Source organism: Geotrypetes seraphini, chromosome 2 (genome assembly GCF_902459505.1).
Source record: "Geotrypetes seraphini chromosome 2, aGeoSer1.1, whole genome shotgun sequence".
NCBI lineage: Eukaryota > Metazoa > Chordata > Amphibia > Gymnophiona > Dermophiidae > Geotrypetes > Geotrypetes seraphini.
This window is the reverse complement of record NC_047085.1, coordinates 467,682,510-467,703,014: the sequence shown is the minus strand read 5'-3', so window position 1 is coordinate 467,703,014 and position 20,505 is coordinate 467,682,510. Positions and strand designations below refer to the sequence as shown.

The 20,505-nt window shown below is 41.7% G+C and overlaps 1 protein-coding gene across 6 annotated transcripts in view; it reads left to right on the top strand.

Annotated features, from left to right (window-relative positions):
- RBM33 (RNA binding motif protein 33) overlaps positions 1-20,505 on the top strand; it is a 406,831-nt gene that overhangs the window by 282,910 nt on the left and 103,416 nt on the right. For 5 of the 6 annotated variants that reach the window (XR_004538179.1, XR_004538180.1, XM_033931619.1 and 2 more), the window contains exon 16: positions 18,765-18,974. Coding sequence is in view for 4 of the 6 variants with exons in the window: in XM_033931619.1 (XP_033787510.1) it covers positions 18,765-18,974 (210 nt within the window). In the remaining 2 variants the exon portion in view is untranslated. The remainder of the gene's footprint in view (positions 1-18,764; positions 18,975-20,505) is intronic. The other variant, XM_033931618.1, reaches the window with a different exon arrangement.

Sequence of the window (20,505 nt, the reverse complement as noted above, 5' to 3'; positions counted from 1 at the left end):
TTTAAAGACAGACTAAGTAGAGTCTAATTTTACAGTGAGAGGGCAGAGTCTCAGCGGCAAAAACTGGGACTTAACTGTTCATTTTTTTTTTTTTTCTACCGTGTTTCCCCGATGATAAGGCAGGGCCATCAAATAAGACAGCCCCCCCTTTTTAGAAAAAAATGTAAAATAAGGCACCCCCCCGCAAATAAGCCACCCACCGATACCTGCGCTTACCCGAATCGGGTGGTACGGTGGGTGACTCCGTGTGGTCCCTGGCACCCCCGACACGATCGGGGCAAGAGGGAGCTCAAGCCCTCTTGCCCCCCCCGACTCCCCGACACGATCGGGGCAAGAGGGAGCTCAAGCCCTCTTGCCCCCCCCGACTCCCCGACACGATCGGGGCAAGAGGGAGCTCAAGCCCTCTTGCCCCCCCGACTCCCCGACACGATCGGGGCAAGAGGGAGCTCAAGCCCTCTTGCCCCCCCGACTCCCCGACACGATCGGGGCAAAAGGGAGCTCAAGCCCTCTTGCCCCCCCGACTCCCCGACACGATCGGGGCAAAATGGAGCCCAAGCCCTCTTGCCCCGCCGATTCCCCAACTCCCCGACAATATCGGGCCAGGAGGGAGCCCAAGTCCTCCTGGCCACGGCGACCCCCTAACCCCACCCTGCACTACATTACGGGCAGGAGGGATCCCAGGCCCTCCTGCCCTCGACGCAAACCCCCCCTCCCCCCAACGACCGCCCCCCCCCCAAGAACCTCCGACCGCCCCCCCAGCCGACCCGCGACCCCCCTGGCCGACCCCCACGACACCCCCAACCCCCTTCCCCGTACCTTTCTGTAGTTGGCCGGACAGACGGGAGCCAAACCCGCCTGTCCGGCAGGCAGCCATCGACGGAATGAGGCCGGATTGGCCCATCCGTCCCAAAGCTCCGCCTACTGGTGGGGCCTAAGGCGCCTGGGCCAATCAGAATAGGCCCGGGAGCCTTAGGTCCCTCCTGGGGGCAGGGCCTGAGGCACATGGTCGGGTTGGGCCCATGTGCCTCAGGCCCCGCCCCCAGGAGGGACCTAAGGCTCCCGGGCCTATTCTGATTGGCCCAGGCGCCTTAGGCCCCACCAGTAGGCGGAGCTTTGGGACGGATGGGCCAATCCGGCCTCATTCCGTCGTTGGCTGCCTGCCGGACAGGCGGGTTTGGCTCCCGTCTGTCCGGCCAACTACAGAAAGGTACGGGGAAGGGGGTTGGGGGTGTCGTGGGGGTCGGCCAGGGGGGTCGCGGGTCGGCTGGGGGGGCGGTCGGAGGTTCTTGGGGGGGGGCGGTCGTTGGGGGGAGGGGGGGTTTGCGTCGAGGGCAGGAGGGCCTGGGATCCCTCCTGCCCGTAATGTAGTGCAGGGTGGGGTTAGGGGGTCGCCGTGGCCAGGAGGACTTGGGCTCCCTCCTGGCCCGATATTGTGTGGGGAGTTGGGGAATCGGCGGGGCAAGAGGGCTTGGGCTCCTTTTTGCCCCGATCGTGTCGGGGAGTCGGGGGGGCAAGAGGGAACCAGGCGGAGAGAGGGCAGTTAAGCGCAGTGCCTGCGCGGAAGGATGCAGCTCGGGCGACTTCGTTGTGTGAAACGAAGTTCGTTGTACGGATCAAGACATAAAGTTCGTTGTGCGCAGCGTTCGCTGTGCGAGGCGTCCGTTATGCGAGGCACCACTGTATGTTATGTAGACATTACTTTTTTTAGTGTCCCATGATGAAGGCATAGTCTTATCCCAAAACTCAGATCCTTGTTGGGACGTAACGCTCTTAAACAATTTAAATAACATTTGGTTATTAGGACATCTCTCTTGCCTTTTCTTGTTGTTTGTAGAACAAGAAATATAATACACAAGTATTTAAACTGCAGTCTTAACTACAACAGGCAACCAAAATCTGTCAGGCCTGAATTGCTGTCTTGCCCATCCATAACCTGCTGGAAGAAGTCAGAGTTTTATGCTTAACAGATGTTGATTGTGCATGAGTCGAGTCTCTTTCAATTGAAAGAAAGCTCTGGAATGAGAGGTTATAGGATGAAGTTAAGAGGTGATAGACTCCAGAGTAATTTAAGGAAATACTTTTTTAAAGAAAGAGTGGTAGATGCATGGCGTGGGATAGGCATGTGGTATCTCTCAAAGAGAAACAGAGATAATGGTTACTTTGGATGGGCAGACTAGATGGGTCATTTGGCCTTTATCTGCCATCATATTTCTATGATCAATTTTTAAAGACGTGTTATATGCTTTCTGATGAGAGGGTTGAATGAAATCTAATGGAGAAAAAGACTATTCTTGGAAGCCTAAGGTAGTTTCTGCTGCTTTGCAATCAGGCTTATAAGGTTTGAAACTGCAGGAGCTGATCTGCTTTGTACTATGTACTACTTTGTGCTCTGAGAAAACAAAATTTTTCATAGCATCGCCACACCCACTTGACACTAAAGCATTAATGTGCATCAATAACCTTAGTTAGCCCATTCAACCCACTATGAAGGTATTGGGAGTAACACTGGACCAGAGCCTGACAATGAAAGACCAGGTAGACTCCTTGATTAGAAAAATCTTTCTCACCCCCTGGAAGCTTCGGTCCATCAGAGCTTCGATGTCTCATCATTTTGAATTCTGGTACAATCCCTTATACTGAGTCAACTCGATTATTGTAACATCGCCTACTTGGCACTCCCCCAGAAGAATACGTGGCAATTGCAACTGGCACAAAATGCAGCGGTTAGACTACTTTGTAGACTGAAGAAGTTTGATCACGTAACACCTTCCTATCGACTTCTACACTGGCTGCCGAAGGAGGCACGTGTGAAATTCAAGTTTGGTTGTTTTTGCTTCAAGGTACTTTATGGCTTAGCCCCTAAATATAAAACAGACCTTTTCTCTTTCACAACCAACAGACATAGGCGAAGCTCACACCTGAACTTTGTTTCTCCACCGGTTAGAGGTTGTAAATTTAAAAGTCATCACCAACATCTTTTCTCACATCAAGCAGCACTATGGGGTAAAGATCTAGAACAATTACTCGTGCCTACTACTTATAGGGAATTCAGGAAACGCCTAAAAACACATCTGTTCCTGAAATACTTAGGAAACCAACCTATACAATCTTAGTCCTCAACAAACGATCTCTAGAACTGTTAATCACTAAGTCTGTAAACCGCATAGAACTTCATGGTCCTGCGGTATATAAATTGTTATTATTATTACTATAAAAATCTGTAAATGTAAAGAGAATTTGACTACTAAAACAGTTTGTAATGTAGCAAATAGCAGCAGCAGTGAAAAGTAGTTTTTTAGTTCTTTTCCCTGTTTTGAGTACTTTTGTGGTAAGGTGGCATATAATGTGAAATAAAATTTTAAGGGATTGTATGGTATTGAGGTTTATGAGGACTACAGAATAAAGGATGTGATAAAATTATTTGTGGCTTTTCTTGAGGGTTATTTCAGAAGTTTGCAAGTCTAAAGCCAGATGCTGTCTTTGGTTCTCTTTTTCAGTAAGCGGGAATTGAAAAAGTAGACTTATTCAATTGATCAGCATGTTACAGATCTTAATTGTTCTTTTCATAAAAAGATATGATTTGAAATACAGTTCTTTCCCCAAAGTATGTTTCTTCATACTTGTACTTCAGATTTTTTTTATTTGGCTTGTTTCCTAGAGGGAAACGGCATTGTCGGAGTTAATGGAAACCCATGTAGTGTGCAGTCTAAGAACAGTAACTGCCAGTGATAGGTATATCCTTATCAAAAGAGGGACCTCATAAGATATTGCCTTGGGATGCTATACCACGGTCCTTGTGCGTATCTTGACAATGTTATCTGTTCTCTCAGTATGCAGTTTCAAATGGCTGTCATGAGGATATAAATTAATTTAATGTCACCTGAAGACATGCAATTAATCCTTTAGAGGTTTTCATAATACCTTTACAGAAAGAGTTGCCAGTTGTGGTGGCTTTGGATTTTGGGGCTTAGTAAAAGATAAGGAAAATTAATTTTTCATCAGGGTTAATACAAGCTAGCATCACAAAAGCTGAGAAAAATGGTTGGGGAATTTGTCAGATGTCACCCTAGAATAATGCTGCTTAACATCTGATAGATATAATCAGGAGTTGAGATTTCTATAGAGAGGGATTAATCAATTTGCTTTCACTGAATGCTAGTTGGTGATATCGCTTCTTCATAGAGTTTAAGAATGAAAATAAGATTTGATCTGTCACATTCCAAGAAACCCTCATAGCATCAATAGACATTTTTATCAGTACATTCAAAGCATTTGTTATACGTAAATTTGTCCCACTGACATTGGTGGCATGTAAACCTAATCTTTATTATAGTGTAGTTTATAGTCTTTGACAGAGTAAAATACTTTATTTAATCCTGAGCATTTTAGTACATTATAAAATACTGCTTAACAAGATAACTAATAGAAATAAGCAATGTAGTTTGATTAAATGGATTTTATTCACATTTAACGAATGACTTAATGGCAAATAAACTGCTATCTATCCTAAAATCACTTTTTTTTTCTCTCTTTAAAAAGTAATAATTGTTCCTGGTAAGCAACAAACTCACACTATGGAGATGTTTACTAATGATTAGTGCAAGTTATCTGTCATTGCTCATTTTATTCTTACAGGCCTTGCAGCAGATAACATACATTAATTAGTATATTTAAAAAACAAAACAAAAACCTAAGTGGTTAAGAGCCAATCCAAGTAAATCAATGAGAGGTTTTCACTCTGGGCAGTAGTTCAACTTTAAAGTATTAACACTAACAAAAGTGTTTAAGACAAATTCTTTTGCAGTTTGATCAAGAGTCTGTTCATGTGCTCTCCTTCAGGTACTAGTGACCTGAATTGGCCACCGTGAGAATGGCTACTGGGCTTGATGGACCATTGGTCTGACCCAGTAAGGCTATTCTTTTGTTCAAGGACCTGAACCACAATACTGCTATGTGTTTTCTGATTTTTATTCTTAATATCTCAATTATCTGGCTATAGGTTTTGCTACTTGATATCTATTTTCTTGACCAGTGAATCGCAAACTGTGAGCCCCGGCAGATTCCAGATATGCCACGAGATGCTGGCGAGAAGGAGAGGTGTCGATGCCAGCAAGAAGGAGAGGTGTCGGTGCCGTCTGACTGCTTACAGGATGTGCCTCTCGCAGTGAGAGGCATGTCCTGTAGTCAATTTAGTTGGCGCCTGCACCTCTCTTCCTCACCAGCGCCTCTGTTCCTCACCTCTCCTTCTTCAGGAACCCTCCCCAAACAGGCAGTAATAGGAGGCTCAGGGCCATGGCTGGAGGACATCCATGCATGTGCGGATGTTAGCAAGATAACATCACACATGCGTGTGACATCCGCACATTTCCAGGTTCCCTCCAGCCACTGCCCCGAGATTAGTGTGTTGCACTTTAAAATGTTTGTGACACTGCTCTAGACTTTAATTACTTACCATATATACTCAACTATAAGTTGAGAAATTTGTGCTTCAAAATGCATTTAAAAACCCAGGGTTGACTTATCTATGAGCAACACCCCATTGCGCTATGAAATTTAATCCCCACCCCCTTACCCATGCCTGCAGCATGAAATGGAATCTCTCCCTCCACCAGCCACAGTTCAGTATTTCTGTTATCCTCCATTTAGGTTTTAAGTCTTCATTAGTTTAAAAAGTCACCAAATCTAACCAGGACCAATGTTAAGAAACTTGGAAGAGAATCGCAAACCTGCAGTCAACACTAGCCTTGAACAGCATAAAGACAAATTGCAATTTGCAACTGTTTCCACACCGTTAGATCACCGCTATTCCTTTATCAACAATTGCACATACATACTACCCTTAAATGTAGCTATTAAAGAGGCCATCAGTGTGTAACAGGGCATCTTCTGTGCTCCTTTGCTTTTAATCCTTCTTAAAGCTCAGGGGTCATTCCATGTCAAGTGGCAGCTGAATGTAGGTCACCTTAAGAGTGCTACACTCCGCATAACAAAAATAGCCACTCTGTGCAGGGGATGCAGGCCAACAAATCATGTCAAGGGACTGAAAATTTTTAGATTAACTCAATTCCTGATATTAAGTTTCTGTGCAAAGTTTGGAACATGAGCTTGCCTCCCTTTTTATGGGCCAGCAAACTAAGTAAAAAATGTTACAATAATAAATTTAAGGCCTACTTTGAAACCTTATTGCTCCTGAGTTATTCTTTGATTCAAGCCATAATTGGACTAGTAGTCGGGCCCACAACTTACAAGATTTGCCCTAGGAGGCATTGCAGCCAACTGGAGACAAAGATATAATGATATAAAGACATGCTATCACTTTTGTATGCCATTTTTTTGGGTGCTATATCTCTATTGTGTAGTTTTTAATTTTTTTCATTTTTTATGTCATTTGAAAGAGCATCTTTTTCAGTGCTTAACAGGCCTAACTTGTAGGCACCAATTTGTGCGGTTGTCAATCAATCACTAGGCATCCTTTATAGCAGTGGTCTCAAACTTGTGGCCCACCAGGTACTATTTTGAGGCCCTTGATATGTTTATCATAATCACAATGGCGGAATAAAAATCACTAATGTAATGTAAATTACAATATTATTAAGACTTAACTGAAAGGAAAGATTTATAAACTATAAAGAATTTTACCTCCTGCAGAATTGTCATTTCTTTAATAAAACATTAACTATTTTTTTCTGAGACCCTCCAAGTACCTACAAATCCAAAATGTGGCCCTGCAAAGGGTTTGAGTTTGAGACCACTGACTTTATAGAGTCGCACCAAGCGGTGCCTGGGCAGACTTAAATGTCATTGAAGTAGATGCTGGTATGTTAGGCCAGGTTTTACCTGGCCTAATTTACCAGCACCTAACTCGCATGCTTAGCAATGTCTAGGTTCACTACATCTGTTCTCTGCCCCTAACTATACCTACTTTTGAAATAGGCATTTTTAGATGATGGAGGGTGCCTCAACTTAGGTGTTGTTAGTTGCCACGTGGCTATCCATGCACAACCTTAATTGTTAATAAAAATTTGTTTTTTTTAATGGCGTTGTCAATTACCATTTAATAATTTTAGATATATATCTATAAAATAAAAAAGATATAAAGAAATATCAACTGTGAAATTTAGTAGTAAAATAGTTGTCAATTACCATGCCATTTAACCAATTATAAAACAATGGAGTTGCGCACAAAAATTTGTTAGGTGTCACTAGACGACCGTGATTGGGGTACAGTTTGTAGAATCAGGCCCCAGGTGCCTAGAGCTTGAACATAACATGTTACTGTGATCTCTCCTGACAGGGAATGTTCCGACTACCTAACAGAGTTGGCCACACTACTCCAGGGTACCTCCAAAAGATATTCCACCAGAAATCTTTTCCATTTAAAATTACCAGCATGTAACAATATAAAGTCTACCAGGCAAATTACCTTATCCATCCAGTATCAGTTAGCAAAATTCTTGAACCAACTACCTACTTACACTATGATCTTGTGACTATCTCAGATTCAGAAAACTTTTAAAAGCATTTCTGTACCAAGACATAGAGCTAGACCGTAAAGACTGACACGGGGAAAAAATGTGTCCCCGTCTCCAACCCACCCCTGCAAACTCAGTCTCTGCAAGCTCGGTCCCCGTCCCTACGAACTTGGGCCCTGTTCCTGTCCCCGTGAGCTTGGTGTTCGCCCCATCCCCACAAACCATCTGATCCTATCCACACAAGCCTCAAATAGTTTTATACTGAACAAAGCTACAATACTACTGTATCCTAAAGCAAAAAAAAGAAATAGAAATTTTTTCTGCCTTTGTTGTCTGGTTTCTACTTTCCTCATCTTCTCGTCATTCTTTTCCATCCACTGTCTGCCTCCTCTCTGCCTCTTCCTTATGGCATCTGCTCTATTTCTATACCTCTACCAGAATCTTTCTGTCTCCCCTCCCCCATTTGTCTGGTACCCATCTTTCCTCCGCTCCCCCATGGTCTGGTATCTCTGTCTTCTTTCCTTCCATCTCTTCCTCCCTCAGGTGGTTTTTAGCATCTCTTTCTTTTCTCCAGATCTGGTATCTGTCTCCTTCACCACCCCAATGCTCTGGTATCTCTCCCTCCTCTCCCTTTCCCTTCCTTTTCTGCTCTTCCTTCACAATTTGTTTTCTACCTCTTGTCTACTTACTTTCCAGTCCTCAATTTCTCTTTCATTGTGTACCTATAGTTTGCCACCTCTTTCCCTCACCCCTCCCAGTATCTCACTAAATCTATCCTCTTACCCCAACCCAGCATATGCTCTTTTTCTTTATCCCCTCTTTCCATCTAGTATGTGCTCCCCTCTCTCTCCTACCCACTTCCCCTCAGCATCTGTTCCACTCTCTCCCTACCCCACTTTCCTTCAGTATTCCCCCTCTCTCTCCTACCCACTAACATGCAGCATCTTCTCCCCTCTCTCTCCTACTCGCTAACATGCAGCATCTTCTCCCCTCTCTCTCCTACTCGCTAACATGCAGCATCTTCTCCCCTCTCTCTCCTACCCGCTAACATGCAGCATCTTCTCCCCTCTCCTACATGCTAACATGCAGCGTCTTCTCCCCTCTCTCTCCTACCCGCTAACATTCAGCGTCTTCTCCCCTCTCTCTCCTACCCGCTAACATTCAGCGTCTTCTCCCCTCTCTCTCCTACCCGCTAACATTCAGCATCTTCTCCCTTCTCTCTCCTACCCGCTAACATGCAGCATCTTCTCCCCTCTCTCTCCTACCCGCTAACATGCAGCATCTTCTCCCCTCTCTCTCCTACCAGCTAACATGCAGCATCTTCTCCCCTCTCTCTCCTACTTGCTAACATGCAGCATCTTCTCCCCTCTCTCTCCTACTCGCTAACATGCAGCATCTTCTCCCCTCTCTCTCCTACCCGCTAACATGCAGCGTCTTCTCCCCTCTCTCTCCTACCCGCTAACATGCAGCATCTTCTCCCCTCTCTCCTCCCCGCTAACATGCAGCGTCTTCTCCCCTACCCGCTAACATGCAGCGTCTTCTCCCCTCTCTCTCCTACTGCTAACATGCAGCGTCTTCTCCCCTCTTCCCTCCAGTTCCCTTCAGCGCCATTCATGCAGTTCAACAGTCCCCTCCTTCACTCCCGATTTCTGTGGTCCGTGCATCTCCCTCCTCCCTTCCCCTCACCTTTGTGGTGATTTTCATTTTTTTGTCTCCCAGCTGCCCGAGCCTTTTATCAAGTCGCATGCGGGCTGCCCGAAACTTCTTCTCTGACACAACTTCCTCTTTCCGGTTGTGTCGGAGAAGTTTCAAGCAGCTGCACGTGGCTTGTTGAAAGGCTTGTGCCGCTGGTAGACAATAAAAATGAAAATCACCATGAAGATGAAGGGAGGGAGGGACATGCCCAGACGGCAGCGATCGGAAGGAAGGGAGGGAGTGGGCTGCTGGACTATGCAATTGGTGACCACTCACGTTCCCTCACTTAACTGCAGAGACAAGGCTATTCACCGCTCCACTGGGCAGTGAATGGCCTTGTCCCCATACCTGCGGTGACTATTTGTTTCTCTGTCCGTGTTGGCGGGTTAGCCGTGGGTAACAGCCACCGTATCATTCTCTACTAGCCTGGAAATAACTGTAATGGTAATTGTAAAAGCCCATTTCTAAACTGTCCAATGTAACTCTTGGGACATGACATAATAAGCCAAAGATGACCTATTTGTAACTATGACCTAACTGTATTAATCAGTGTACGGATCTATTTGTACTAGCAGCTCTATTAAATGTCCATGTCAAACTGTCCATTGTAACTTCCTGGGTAACTGATCCAACCTCTTGTAATGTAGTCTAACTTTGAAACTGAATAGGTAAAGGCGAAATAGATAACCTGATTAACTTAACATAATATAACATAAATATACTTTAGAATATTTTTTATGAAACAGAAGGTGTTTGTTCATGTCAAACTAGTAAATGGGTTTCCTGAACAAAACATCTCTGTTTTCAATCTTACCAGTTTCCTAAAAAAAAAAAAATTAAAAAAGCTGTGTTACGTGTGTTAAGCGATCAGATCAAATTTTAATAAAGCTTGGAAACTTGGGACATTCAGTCCCTTGACATTCAGAGATACCCAAAACATTCCCTTAGGAAAAAACCAATAAATGTAAGCTGTAATGTCTACAATGATATACAAAATTAAATTAAGGACGTTTAGTCCCCAGTAATATAATAAACCTGGTCAGCAAATAATATTCTTCCTTTATAAAATCTTCCCCCCTTCCCCCACAAACACACACACACTACCAAAATTCCAAACCAAAACACACAAATTTTCCAGTACAGTAAAACCTTGGTAACTTGGTATGCAAGTGTTTTGAAAGACAAGCAAAACATTTTATTAACTTTTAACTTGCAATACAAGTACATACAGTACTTTTAACTTGCAATACAAGTACAAATACAAGTTTAAATACAAGTATACAGTATACACACATCACAACATCAGTATTGAGCTGATGGTTATTCTCTCTCTCACTGCAAAAATGTAGTGACTGTTCTAAATGAGCAAAGTCTTGCAATACAAGTACATACAGTATACCGCATCACATCATCACAACTGAGCCTATGGTTCTTCTCTCTGATGCTGCGGGAGTATAGTGACTGTTCTAAACGAGCAAGGTCTTGCAATACAAGTACTTATAGTATTTTGTATTAAAGGTTTTGGGTTGTGGAACAAATCGTCTAAGTTTCCATTATTTCTTATGGGGAAATTCACTTTAATATACGAGTGTTTTGGGATACAAGCATGGTTTCAGAACAGATTATGCTCGTAAATCAAGGTTTTACTATACTACCCCACATCTCCCTTAAACCTATTATTCATACACACTAGGTGAGTCTACAGCCACTTGGCTTGTGATTAAGAGGAAGGCAACTTGACCAAGAGAGTACACCGTAGTAACATTTAACAGGATACAAGTCACCTCGGGCATTCCCCCCAGACTACCTATTGGGAGAAGGGGCTGAGACGCCCATGCCTTGCCTCCTCACAATACAGTTAGGCAGATCATTTCCCTTCCATCCCCTCCCACCTTCCTATACCTCTATCATTCGTATCTCGGTTAAAGCTGAAATATGCTGAAACAATTTTCCCTGTTGACCAGGAGCTGCATGACCTTGTCAGTGGGACAGAAAGGAAATTTCCAGGGTGAGCTTCCTCTCATAAGGGGAAAGGATTTGCAGCCTGCAGGTACAAATTAATTAGACACAAGGACTGTAATATAATAATTCAAGATCTGATTTATTAATAAAAGATGGTAAATAAAAAGATAGTGTTTGTGCCTGGGAGTATAGTTACCCTTTTTTCCTGTCCCTATGCTCCGAGGTTGAGCTTCCAGACTATTACTTTTATAGCTTCTTTTACATCACATCCACTATTTAATGTTAGATAACACAATAGCAAGATAGATCACATGATCTTATCTAAGAACTGACTGTTGGAAAACAACTTAAAACACCTGCAATACATCCCCTTCAAATTCCATGCATATATTTATTAACATAAGCTTTTAATTCTTATCTATTATTTCATCTTCCCCTATTACTATATCTTAATACTTCCATAGCATTGCAAAATTTGTGCATTATCACATCTCTTTTTTAAAATGTTCTATACGCACTTATAATTTAACAAGCAATGTTTGTATCCATTTCTCTGAAGCACTACATATTGAGTTTACTTTCCTATCTTAACTCTTAATCTATCATATATTAGTAATATCTCTTTACTTAATATAAATTTTGTTTCCAACTTTAATTTGATTCTCTCTGCATATTGTAATTAACTCCCTCTTTTACAAAAACATCAGAGTTGTTACCGCTGCAGTCAACACTAAAAACTCGATGGTAGAAGTGAGCTACACAATGTTTTTATTCTCCCTGCCTTTGTGAACCTTTGAAGTAATTCATTGTTTATCACAGATGGTTGCTTTTTGAGGAAGTGTTTAATAATAATAATAATAACTTTATTCTTCTATTCCGCCATAGTCGTGAGACTTCTAGGTGGTTCACATTGAAGAGAGCTGGACAGTCAGCGAGTTACAAAATGCAGATAGTCAGAGAATTACAGTATGCAGAATCTTAAAAGGCAGCGAATTACAATATACAGATTGTTAAAAATTGTTAAAAAATTTCAGACTTATACGCAGGGGTGGACATATTTGAAATAATAGAATTTGATTTAGTGTTGGTGTAGATACTTTTTAGGTGATATTTCTGTCGAATAAGGCAGTTTTTATGGCTTTTCTAAAGGCGTCATAGGTCATTCTAGCTCCATTAATGTAGTTGTCTAACCAGTGTTGTTGTTTGTTTGCTTGGTATATAAAAGTTCTATCCAGAAAGGTTTTGTATTTACAGCCGGTAATGCTTGGGTATGCAAATAGATTGCAGTTTCTGGTTTGTCTTGTAGGGCTGTATAGTACGAAGTGAGGTAGCAGATATGTAGGAGCTAGTCCCCAAACCAGCTTGAAACATATGCAAGAGAACTTGAATATTATTTGCGCCTCCATTGGCAGCCAGTGTAGCAGTCTGTAGTAGGGGCTAACATGGCTTTAACCAAAATTTAAAATTTTAGGATTTTGCAAGTGGGGAAACCTAAGAGAAGGGGCAGAAACCTTAAAAAAAAAAAGACCCTCATACCCCTCCCCCCTTCCCGATTTTCCTCATAGACTGTAATAGCCTTACTCACTGTCACCTGTAATAGTCTCACTATGCTCGAAATGTGCTGCAGCCTGGATCTGGGAAAAAAAAGTCACTGCCTCAAATGAACTCATCCAGTGCTGGATCTTTGGGTTTCCACTCAGATTGGTGTCTTGAGTGAGCCTCTAACTCCCACGGACACAAAACGGGGGAGGCGAAATGCAGCAGGCACCCTGCAGAACCCTGCTGAGTCCCCCCTACAGTTGCCTGACAGCCTGTGCTCAAGCGATGCAGTAGGCGAGCAGTGCTTCAAGGGGAACACATCCCTAGCTCCAAAAGCTTTTTGCAAGCTGGCCAACAGGTACCAGAGAGGGATTGATCTTTCAGCTGCAGAACTCAGTCTGCTTCTCCTCCACCAGGTAGGGGACCTCTGAGTACCAAAAGAAGTCAAAATATCATGAAAAAGACAAAAAGAAAAAGAAGGAAACAGAGCAGGTCAGAATCACTCTTTCCAGCTCAAGTGCAAAAGGAAAAACTGAAGGGGACAGCAGAACCCTCTAATGAAAGAGGAGGGATTCAAAAACTGGAGTGGATTCCTTCTGCACAGCTCGTGAGCACTGGGATATTGTCCGTCCATTCAGAGTGACACACCTATTACAGTAGAAATCTGTTTGTTATAACCACAAGGTGGTTGTTGGGTTCCTGGATTCCTGCACACCCAGTATACTGGAGTGCAAGGAGCTATGTGCCATGATCATGTAGTTTATAATGATTTAGCCGCTGTAGATTGTCCTCCCTCTTTTCTGTAAATCACTTCCAGCCTTACTTAATCAAGAGATTCTAGTTTTCGCCGAATATTATTACTATCTTTAATTTGCATTTCCTGAAATTTTTTTTATTGTTTTCAATTCCATATTCAATTTTTGAATCTCACTTATACCTATTTCAGTTTCTTGCTTCAATTGTACAATCTCTTCTTTCTGTAATTTTAAATTTCCTTCAATCTCTTTAACTTGTGGGGACAAGGTTTTACCCAAATTCACTACTAAGTTCCAAATAGTTTGGATAACCAAATCTCCAACCTACTTTTAACCACCCCAGACTACAAGATTTTCAGAAAGGAAATGAAAACTATACTCTTCAAGAAATTCCTGATACAGTCCTAACCACACCTACTCTTAACAACTCTTACTCTTAACAACACTTACTCATAACAACTCTAGAAATGACAATTGATCGACTCTTTACAACTCTCTACAAATGATCTACTCTTTACAACACTAGAAATGACTATTATTCTTCCATTGTAACCCCCATTCTTTATATCTTTTGTAACCCCCATTTTTATATCTTTTGTAATCCGCCTTGAACCGCAAGGTAATGGCGGAATAGAAATCTCTAATGTAATGTAATGTCTCCAATGTTACTTCTGGTGGTTTTGTTAGTAGAGAAAAGTCCTGCAGTGACATAACAGGCTTACCAGGTGCTGGCTTCACTTCCAAAGTCCCTTGCACTCGCTCCTCCATAGATTTCCCGGCCACAGGTAGTTCCAGGGAAGTTACTTCCCTCGCTGACTCCAATAACAAGCTCTCAGCTGAGCTAGCCTCTGGCGGTATGAGCCCTGTTTCTTCGGGCATGCTCACTTCTGTGAAGAGCTTGCGTGCTGTGGCAGTGGGGGCGGATCTCTGTTGTCCGGGCTCAGCGTGGCATTAAGCCCCAAGTCAACCGCTTCGGCGTCACTTGCCGGCGTCGACAGCAGGCGATTCCCGGTCTTCTCCACTCCTCCAGTGAGACGTTGTAAGATTTCATTGATCGTGTCGCTAGAAGGGATCCCGGGATATCGGGAGGCTCCACCGAATCCTTCCCCCCTTCTTTTCGGCATTGTATCCAGTGAAATAGGTATAAATTAGAAACTCAGGCGGTCTCCCCCAAGGAGATTTGTAGAGCAGTAACTTAGTCCACTCTAATAATGCAACTAACTAATAATGCAGCAGACTGGGGGGGGGGGGGGAGTAGCTACATAGAAGAATATATGGCTAATTCCAACCAAGAATACGATACGATGAACACTGAAAGTAAATAACGAACAGATAACTAAAATGAACGGGAAGTGTGTATAAAGTAACATGAGTGTACCATGGTATATAGACGTAAGATGGATGTATATATAGGATGAATATGGTGTTCCCTGGTGTATATATGGGATGGGGAAGGTGTGTACTTGTCAAAGAAGGAAGGTAAAGTTAAAAACATTAAAAGTATTCCTAAATCTGCTAATTTAACTCTCAAAACAGCCCCTAGGAATATTCAAAAGCCAAGCCTTCCCATAGTTAAACCTCCTCAAGCCGTGCCTAAAGCATCAAGAACTGGTTTAGCTTTTCCCAAACCAGTTGTAAGAAAGCAACCAGAGAAACTACATGCCCCAGCAGACAGGGGGCTAGTGAAGAGGAAAAGCAGGGCTGGAATACAAGCCACTCCCAATCAAGCTGAGACTGGTTTAAGCCAGATTAGAAGGGCTCAGAGGGTAGGCTTCTCACACTTACCTGTGGTGATAGCTAATCAGCTCACTGCAGGTAAAGAAAAGGGTGTAACTCTCACAAGGAGTTCCAGCAAGCCAGAGCCACACAGCAAAAAGAAAGCAGCAGACTACAGCCACAGAGAACCAGAAAGCAACAGTCCACCTCATGGCAACAAACTCAGGTAGAGGTTTCTGATGAAGAGGCTAATGACAAGGTTGATTCTGTGTTTGTGCAGGATAGTGAAATGGTGGATAAGGACATTAGCTTTGATATGGAAATAGAATGTTCTGATTTGCCCAGCTCTGAAGGTATGGACATAAGCTGAGAGCCATTTCTAATAAGGGAGCTGGAAGGAAAAGTAAAGTCTGCTCAAGTTTATTGAAAATGCTGAAATTTTGTGTTTGAACTTTGAAGACAAGCCACAGGCAACCATTTTGTTTGGGATCTGGGGAGGGGATCTTTCCAAGCTGATCCATTGAGGGAAATTATTTGAGAAGATCCCACTCTTGGGGCATTAAGCCTAAACCCAAGGGAGTTTTGCCTGGCAGAAGAAAAGCTTTCATTTTGTTGGACTAAGGCTTTTATATTCTGTCATATATTTGGCTTGGACAGCAATTGTTTGGTTTGGTTTGTGAATGCTGGACTTAAGCACAAGATGATATAAACCTGAGAATTTATTTGATACTTGTTTATGCTGGTGAAATAATAAACAGTACCCAAGAAAATTGCACCCAAAGTTTTGAACTCTTTATTAAGACAGTACCAAGCTACCAAAACAACCTCACAAACAGCTTGCTGAGCCCAGCTTGGCCACGCCCGGTCACAACATACAAAAACAAAACATGCACTCTACTATAACACCTATACAGAAGATCCTGCATGGAAAACGATCGTAGAAACACCCAAATTCCGAATTTCATGTAAAATGTTCTGAATTGATTCCGCCTTTGGGTCCTCAGTATTATGAGATGGCTGTTTTCCCGCCCTAGATTTCTGAGACTGCTTTTGTACATCCCGTCTGTCCAGGATTACACACCTATTGTACTAGAAAAAGAGATTAGGTTCTTATCTTGCTAATATCTTATCTAGTAAATAGGTGTGCCATTCTGGAGCCTGTCAGTTATCTCCTGCACCTGCGTAATGTCTCAGTCTGAAATTTCTAGTCCAAACTGAAATTTGATGTCTGTCAAACCTTAAGGGTATAAAGAATAATCTGTTGCTATAAGACAGGGGTGTCAAAGTCCCTCCTCGAGGGCCGGAATCCAGTCGGGTTTTCTGGATTTCCCCAATGAATATGCATTGAAAGCAGTGCATGCAAATAGATCTCATGCAGATTCATTGGGGAAATCCTGAAAACCCGACTGGATTCTGGCCCTCGAGGACCGACTTTGACACCTGTGCTATAAGACATTGGAGTACTGTAATACTTAGCTCCATAAATGTTTCTGTTTGGCATGATTGTTTTGCTAGTTTGATTGTTCAATGTTAAGATGTTTGTTATAATATCAAAGCAGAACAGAGTTGTAGTTTGAGGAGTTTCCCTGTACCCCTCCTTTGCGTATGATTCTATATAAATATATTGTCTGCTTTGGTACAAACTGAAAGGGGCAGCAGAACCTTCTAGTGAAGGAGGTGGGATTAAAAAGCTAGAGTGAATTCCTTCAGCATGGCTCCAGAATGACACACCTATCTACTAGAAAAGATATTAGCAAGGTAAAAACCTAATCTCTTTTTCACATTGCCTACTCTTTCTTTTTTGCTTTAAGGATTGTGTTTATAACTACTAGAAATTTGTCTTCATAATTATGAGACCCTTTTATACAAGGGAACCTTCTTTCTCATTCAGATTTTGGCACTTCCCTTTTTTCTTCCAGAGTGCAAAGGAATTTCAGTCGGAGATGCCATACCCTTAGTTCTGTTTTCATGGTCCTTACACTCTGCCTTATAGCTAGAACCTCTGTGTCTCTTGACACAGACCTAATTTGGTGTTCCATTTCATGCCCTCCAAAAATGTAATTTTTCTTTTTGCTCACTTTCTTCATAGATATTTGGTTCCTACATTTCTCTTAATGGGAATAGTTTACTACATAATCTTTCAAGGAGTTCCAGCTTTAACCTTTTCTTGCTTTCTTTATTGTTTTGACTTCTGGTCACTTACTGCTTTGCTACTTTCCATTGGGTCTGGACTCAACTGGTATGGACAAAAAAGAAGGAAAAGTTATGTCTTAACTGATAATTTTCTTTCTTATAGTGCTACCAGACCGGAAACTCACCCTGATTGATGTTATCAGACTGGAAACTCACCCTGATTGATATAATTTTCTACTTGGGGCGTCTCTTCCTATTTCTTTTTTTTCTTGCAGATTTCATGCCTCCTGTTTTTTTTAAACATTCTTAAACATGCACAGTTTTGCATATCACCTCACTCAGTAAAATATCTGTGTGACTTTTAAAAGAGTATATGCCTCCATTGCTATAAACATTGCATCATGTAATACATTGTTATTATTGCCTATTCCATATTGACCAGCAGTTTGTTTATGAACACCATTTCTTGGCTGTTGGGAATACTGAATATTCTATGGCTGCTCAATACATTTAAGGCAGTGGGTCGCACTAAACATAGCAAATGTTTTTCGCGCCACATTATAATTGAAATTATAAAATTGCAAAGCCAACAAAAATTTTAATTTGAGTTATTTATTTAAAGTTTTTAAAAGATATGTATGGGTAATTGTAACACCGGTGAAACTAAAGTAGATAGAATAAAATTGCTAATCAATGCGATGGATGTGCTTGTTTTTGAGTGCAAATTAACCGAAAACAGGACTCAAGCAAGCGCACATTTCATCATCCACTATCTGCAGACATTCTCTTTTTTTCAATTTTATTTCTGTCAGAGCTGAAAATCCAAGTTTGCAAAGATAAGAAGATTCAAACGGTAACTAAGCCTTGGATACTTTTTTGCTCAAGTTAGGCTAACTACTGCATAAAAAATAAAATTACTTTCTGTTAGATTTCAAGGACCAGTCACATCAAAGGAGGATGCTTGTCTGGTCAGTTGAATCTTTACGCACACACATGCTCATAACTGACAAATTATTGTGTATGCGATGTATATGTCCTCTATTTTTATGTATACTTATGAAGGGAATTTTTTAAAATAAAGTAAAATTCTGGAATCTATCACACTGTTTGAGACACTGCTTTAAGGAGCGAGTTACAAAGAACTACTTTCTTTCTATGTCTCCATCCACTGGTTCTGGACAGGTCTGGTAGAACTAAGGGAAAGAAAATTATCAGGTAAAACATCATTCTTCCTCATCAGAAGGTGCCAGTGACTGTTTAGTAGAAATAAAACACATTTGTAACTGAATGTGTAGCATGCCACTGTTTGTAGCACCAATGTGTTTTTTCTATTCATTACTATTATAATTATCTCTCAATATTAATTGAGCTCAAATCAAGTTTCATTTTCTTTTCCTGTCTTATTTGCTTTAGATTTGTTAATATCTGTACTGAGCCAGCTTTGCACAGTACTTCTTACTCGAGTCTTACTCTCTACCTTGTTGATTTTCAGCAGGGGGGAGAAAATATTGGCTTTCCATATTCAGAGGGTCAGCCTCAACGGTTCCAGCAGTCACAGCAGCAGAGGCAAATGCCTGTTCGGAAGGTCACACTGTCAAAAGGAACAGTGCAACAGCAGCAGCAACAAATACAGCAGGCCCACATACAGTCTGCAGCTCCTCAGGGAGTAAAAGAAAGTCAGGGATTTCGGCAACCAAAGCAGGTACTTATAATATCAAAGATTTTCATGTTTATTTTTATTTTCCTAAAGACTCAACAAAACTGTTAAAACTAATATATTTTTATTCCAAATTCTTTTTAAAATTTAAAACAGGAGTAATTTAAAAATGTGCTATGGCTATTCTATTATTGTATCTTCTTACTATCAAAAGGATTTTTTTGTACGTGCAATGTACTTGAAAACTTCATTTTACATGTTTTCTTGGGTCAGACTTTATGCAATGAGAATTTGGTCTGGTCCAATTGCAAAACTAATGAAAAGACATAAAATGCATATATTTCAGTCCCTCTCATAGGGAAGACTTTGCTGAAGCTCAAATAGGACTGGGAAACCATGATCTTCTTTACATCCTGTTGGCCAAGGCAGATCTGGTTCCCTTTTCTTCTGGAGTTGCCCTCTGAAGAAACTTGGAGATTGGAGTGCTTTCCAACCCTCATCACACAGAATGAGGGGTCTGTTCTGCATCCCAACCTCCAGTTCCTGGCCTTTACGGCTTGAATTTTGAGAGCATAGAATTTGAATTCCTTCATCTGCCTGAGGGCGTTTTTCAAGGTCCTGCTGGCTTCCAGGAAAGATTTCACTAAGAGAAAAAGGTTTGCCATCTGGTGTGAAGATAGGGCCCTAGATCCATCTTGTCATGCTGGACAGGCAGACGTAGTATACCCTTATCATTTTCCTCTTTACATACAAAATGTCTATCTATAAGAATGGTAAGATGTACCATTTTGTTTCTAATAAATACTTGGGCTATTATTAAAGAAACTTAACTGGCATAAAAAATGGACAGATCATAAAAAATGGACAGTTAATGAACAGTGCTGAAAAATTCAAAAAAACTTAACTTAAGCTCCAGGGCAGGGCTCGTTGAAATCTGAGTGTTAAATGCAGGTAATTGTCACTCCTGCTGTCTCTGCGACCATTGATAAGATCTGTTTCTATGGAGGGCAGGAGGGGGAGATGAGCCGGTGAGATTAATTCCCTTTCTAGTGCAATTGTTGAAGTTTCACAATGCATGGGGATCTGAGGTTCTTCCTCTTTCAAAACTAATGAAAACACATTAAGCAGTTAAGAATTTCTCATAGCAGAACAACACTCCCGAGGGATCTGTTTAAAATTTCTTTAAAGTTTTGAGAGAGGTATTTTGTGAGAGAAACCTGCTATTTTACCCTTCTCCATTGAGAATATTGACTATTTAAATCTACTCTCTGTTTTCTGTCTTTGAACCAGTTCTTAATCCATTATAGGACATTACCTTCTAGTTCTTGAAAACTCTTTCATGAGGTACTTTGTCAAATGCCTTTTGAAAATCCAAATAGATAAAGTCCATCAAAATAATGACATCTCCCATTTCATTTCCTTCAGATAGGCACTTTGGTGCTTGGAGATGAAATGGTGGCTGGCCAGGTTACAAATGTTGCCAATTAATTCTGAAGTAAGAGTTTCTAAAGTATCCCAATCTGTGTGAATCCATTGCTTAAATGCAATAATATAAAGGACATAGAAACATGACGGC